The sequence below is a fragment of the Pyxicephalus adspersus genome, chromosome 2, assembly GCF_032062135.1.
Source record: "Pyxicephalus adspersus chromosome 2, UCB_Pads_2.0, whole genome shotgun sequence".
NCBI lineage: Eukaryota > Metazoa > Chordata > Amphibia > Anura > Pyxicephalidae > Pyxicephalus > Pyxicephalus adspersus.
Genome location: NC_092859.1, coordinates 94,142,336 through 94,147,673, shown reverse-complemented (window position 1 = coordinate 94,147,673; position 5,338 = coordinate 94,142,336). Strand labels below are relative to the sequence as shown.

The 5,338-nt window shown below is 33.8% G+C and overlaps 1 protein-coding gene across 7 annotated transcripts in view; it reads right to left on the bottom strand.

Moving 5' to 3' along the window:
- Window positions 1–722: 722 nt before the first annotated feature.
- FOXP2 (forkhead box P2) overlaps window positions 723–5,338 on the bottom strand; it is a 145,926-nt gene continuing 141,310 nt past the window's right edge. For all 7 annotated transcript variants that reach the window (XM_072401540.1, XM_072401536.1, XM_072401534.1 and 4 more), the window contains one exon: window positions 723–5,060. In XM_072401540.1, the coding sequence (XP_072257641.1) occupies window positions 4,916–5,060 (145 nt within the window). In that variant the 3' untranslated portion in view covers window positions 723–4,915. The remainder of the gene's footprint in view (window positions 5,061–5,338) is intronic.

The following is a 5,338-nucleotide window of genomic DNA, read 5'->3' as shown; positions in this document are numbered from 1 at the left end:
ATTACCCACAGCCCACAGAGGCAGCGTTGGATTGTACTATATATACTATATATGCTTATGACATCAATATATCACCTTTTTAATGTTTGTAAATAAAAGTTTGTAATTTTAATTAATTTTGACCTATGTTTGTGTCCATAAAAAAAAATCCCTAATAATCCTGTGAGATAGATAATTGATTGAATCAGATATTGGGATTGGACACACTAAATATATGGAGACAGGTACAATTAAACATTAAAAACCAAAGCTATGTGCTGTAAACTCTCCAATGAAAATCAGGAAAAAGTGGAATTTTTTGTTCAGGTGTTCAGTGTGTGACTACTGAATTTCCTGGGAGTTTTTACAACACTGCACGTCCCTTCGGGGGACACTACATGAAGTAGTTGGTCGTGCCACCTTTTTGCCACACAAATAAATTTTATTGGATTAATGTCTCTGTAAAGTGCAAGATTTGTTGTGTAGTATCTAATACTGCAAAAACATTACAGCCTGCACATAAAGAAATATAAAAAAAGATAGTCAAGAGCATTTTTTAAAGCATCAGCAACAGTAGGCATCTGTAGATGCAACAGTAGAAGTTGCACCATAAAAGACACATTAGGAAAGTCAAGGTATCTCTCTGTTAAATTTCTCAGTGTCAACAATAATACTGCGTATATGGTACTGGGGAACAATGCCGTAAGAAATTCAGTTCTGATGGTAATAATTGGATCAGAAGATTCAGATATTTAATTTTATTCCAGAAATGTAAGCAAATGAATGAAATGGTCTCATATACATGTTTACATCCAACAGTTCAGAAATATTGTTTATACATATAGTAAAAATGTACATCCTTTTACTGTACCAGATCTCATTGATGAAAGGTTTTGAATTATTTGAACAAATATACCAACAATTCAAAAGAGTAAGACATTTTATAATAGCTACATGTACAAGAAACCCAGGATTTTTGTTAAAAAAATAACATAAAAAAGCAATATCAACTTTCACACTTTAGCATGTCAAGTTTTTTCTTTTCTTTTCTTAAGCATGAATACTAACATGAATAAATTTGCAACAGCTTCAAGTGAATATGACCAATATCAACACATTTTAAATATTTTTCTTTAAGTGGTAAAGTAGTTTTATTTCTACCTGTGCTTCCAAATCCCTCACCTATATTTTTGTATTTGAAAATTAGGAGTTTAGGGTACAAAAGATTATGACTATTCCTCCAATATTTTAAGTGCCAAAAAAATAAATGATAGAGGTCGATTTTCTTAACACTTTTACAGTCAAATGAAATTCGAACCGTTTTCCTAGCAGATGATATGTGCCATGAATACAGAATGTATGCTATGAGCCAACAAATTTATATGCACTGATTACATATCTACAATGGAGGAAGCCCTCTTGTTGAAGCCAACAATCAAGAAATTTCCATCCATGGAACCACAACCAATATAAATTTGGTTGTGAAATGTTTTAGAGACGCTAGTGATTCTTGGTTGCAATTAAAAAAAATGGGCAAGCTCATAAAAAGCTTTCCTCACTTTTGTATAGGTCACAGATGCAATTAAAGGGTTTGCTACATGGCGGGTTTCTTATTTGCTCTTCTGCAGGTCTGAGAATTGTTTGTAGTCAGCCTTGAAGGAGCACTTTATTGTGGACTTTGTAACAAAATATAGGAATACATAGACTATACAGTTAGTTTGAATGATCACAAATCTCTGTAGGTCATACAGCAAGTCCTATGTGCTGCATGGTCTGCAGTCCCAAATCTACTTGTTAGAAGTTAGAAAGTTCCTACGTCCCCCAGAAATCGTTCATGTAGGAACAACCCTAACCACTGTGTTTTTGTGGATAAAACTATGTAAACTAAAAATCTGCCTGGTGTTAGAGGTAGACAGTTTTCTTTCAAATCCCAGGTTTGGTCCTTAAATTTTATTCAGCAGTGAAAGCCATGAGTACAGAACAAATAACAGCTGTTACAATTCAACCATGACTTCTAATGTCAGAGAATTCAAGGTATGAACACACAGTACACGGCAATGAAAAAGTATCAAAAATTAGTTTACCTCAAAAAAGTTAAATAAACAGGTATATACCACCAATACATAAACAGATGTTTGTGCTACAGTTAAAACTGGCTGTATACAAAACATAATGGTTCCCCATCATCAGCGTATGATAGAAGCAAGAATACATGAGCCATTTAAATTGTCAGACAGTATGCTTTATAAGGTATGCACAGAAGTTCAAGCAATAAATACATACATTAGTTCAAAGCCTTACAACAGCTACGCAAAGCAGAGCAGGAAAGCAAGATTGCTATTACCTAGCAAGCAATGATATAAGAGAAAAAATTAATGAAATGCATTAAAGCAACATTTTTCTTAGAAAAAAGTCTGGTCATTTATGGGTCCACCAACATTTTTACATAATATGCACAATTATCAAAATACAGACCAAGCATCTCAGAAAACCCCAAAAAACCTAACATCTAGTTTCAAAGCAACTGCAGTTTTAGAGGTTTATCTGGTATAATGTGCAAGCAGCTATTTTTAATTGTATTTATACAAAACCCATGCAAAACTCTACAAGTATATGCATTCTGTGGCTGAGACTTCCTTTAAAGTTTTGTAACTGAGGTATGCATACTTAAGCATTGTCGTCTTTGGCCACTTTCTTGGTGGTGCAAATATCACATTAGTTCTACCAAGGTGGACGCACATATGAAGACTGATTGCCCTTTTTCTGGGGAGACTTTTTTTCTCCTTTCCAAAATGATAAAGGGCCATCTTTTTATCATTAATGTGACATGTTCATCTAATATCACTTAACTGAGCTTAGGTGGTTCATGACCAATAGACAAATACCAAAATAGTTGCAGGTACTTTGATTTTGTAAGAATTAAAGTTATGCCATTTTTTTCTAATTTTGTCTTCTGCAGAGGTAGAAGCTTTCAGAAAGCCTTTTGGGTAAGTGGGAAAACCCCTTCGAAAGCTGTTGTGTCTTTCTATTTGGCGTGATAGATGACTGCATTTAATTCCTGCTCCAGCAAAGAATAAATGTTGAGCTTAGTTTGCAAGAACCATATCCATCTGTGGAGCTGGTACATTTGTTAAGCTCTAGCAGCCACCTTTGTCAAAAACTATTTGTAAAGCAATAACCATATTTAGGTTATGAGGTCCCTTGGTTGGGGTAAAGTTTTATCAAGACTTGGCACAGCACATAAAAAGCAACATGTAAAGTTTCTAGGTTTTAGCAAACACCTACATAATGTTAGATTCAACATAGACATAAATGAATTGGGATTTTTTCGGGGGTTACGAAAACCAGCATATTCCAACAAGTGGGTCAGTGCAAGTTTTCCAAGGGAAGTGTATTGTTAGTATTATTATCCCGTGTAAGCAGAGGCAGAATCCTATGTAACTTTGGTTTGACTGAAAATAAATACCATGATCTACAATTGCTATATCTTTGTTTTCAGTGTAAAAACTTACCTAGCTCACTTTAAATCAATATGAAATTATTTTTTGGCTTTACTAGACCTTTTATGTTTGGTTCCTACATTTTTATTATAACTTAAGACTTAAAAATAGTACACAACACATAAGGACCATACAGTACAAGACATACTAACAACATGTATTCACCACAAAAAAACGAAAACAAAAAAAGGAAAAGAAAGACTGTATGGAAGTAAAATAGAAACCACATTGTTTTTTCATACTTAACAATATGCATTCTGCATTTGTATCAAGTACATATTTATATATTTTGGTTGGTTCTCCACATTTTCTTGTTTTCTATTAAAACTTCCACTGGATTGTTCTCACGTTCTCCTTAGGTGAGATCTTCGTCATATTTGGAGTGGCTTTTGGACTCAGAAAAATTAACCTTTTTTTCATACTTATTTCTTTGTGTAGGGCTAAATAAAAAGATCCCAGAGGTCATCAGAAAACAGCAGGTAGTTCGTGGAACGGTTCCTTTGTACGAATTAAAGTTACAGAAGACTGACCAAAGCAAGTCGCTGCTTCTGTCGTTGAGCTATTGGCCATTGTTAGAGTTGGCTTTGGTTTGCAGCTGTAGCCTTTGACTGTATTCTCAGGTAGACAAAGCTTTAGCACAAGGAGGTAAATAGTACAGTTGTCAGATAGATGCAGATATGCAAATGTTTCTATGGTGCTTGCACAGACAATGTTAGTTTAGGATTGCACTTTACAACTTAACACTAACAGCACAGACTGGAAGCCTAAAGGTTCTTGGATGTTGCAACAGTCTAATTACTGTGGTTTGTAATAGCTAATTTATGTCATTTACTGTACAGCTGGTGGCACCAACATAAAAGTAAATAAAATAAAATTAACAGAAAAACTAAAAATAAATGTGCTTGTTGATTTTTTTTTTCAATTCGGCTAGAACAATTATTATTACAAACTTCTGATCCTACTCCTGTGCAAATTAAAAAAAAGGAAAAGGAAAAATAGCAACAAGTTGAACTTGGCCAGGAACAGTTTCTAACATTACATCTACTGTATGTTTGAGATTCACATTGATGAAACTAACACTATTTTTGGCAGTATATGAGGCCATTTTCTTTCTACAGAACAAGTATCCTCATTTTCAGTCATTTTCAACCCTTTTAAGCCATATTTTAAATGGGCAAGCCATTATATAAAGAAAAGTTTTTTGTTTTGTTTTTCAAGAAAATCAGTTTTTGTCTTAAAAAAAGAAGACAGCAAGCAGATTCTTTGTTGCATTATATTCCAAAGGACTAGTTGAACAAGTTCCTCTAGGACTGTCTCCATAATCCATGCGTAATAAATAGTCACAGTAAAAATCTGTCAAATATTCATGGTTGTGGAGTGGTTTTGAAGGTCAGTGCAATGTCCCTTCATATGAGGTCTCTTAAGTCTGATTTTTTTTATTCCAGATCTTCAGACAAGGGCTCCTCCTCAAGCTCTCTGTCTTCTTCCAAATCTGGACTATGATTAGCTGTTGTGACCAATGACATTGGGCAGTCTTCGTCATCTGCGATCACCGGCTCTTCTTTGACATGTACAGAATGTCTGACAGAGAGAAGTAAAGAACAAATAATAATTTAAAATATATTCATGTGAATTTTCAACACAGTAATACACTAAAGCAGTGATTCATAACCTGATTTGTTCTAGGAAATACTTGGCAAATATCTTGGCAAAGAGTAAGGAAAGTTTTGTTGATCAATTTTTGTAACATTGATGAGTAATTGATGAGTAAGGTATACAGTAAAATGTATTTATCATATGGAAAAATTTATATATATAAATTTATGCAAAATATAATATTACAAACATGACAAAAAACT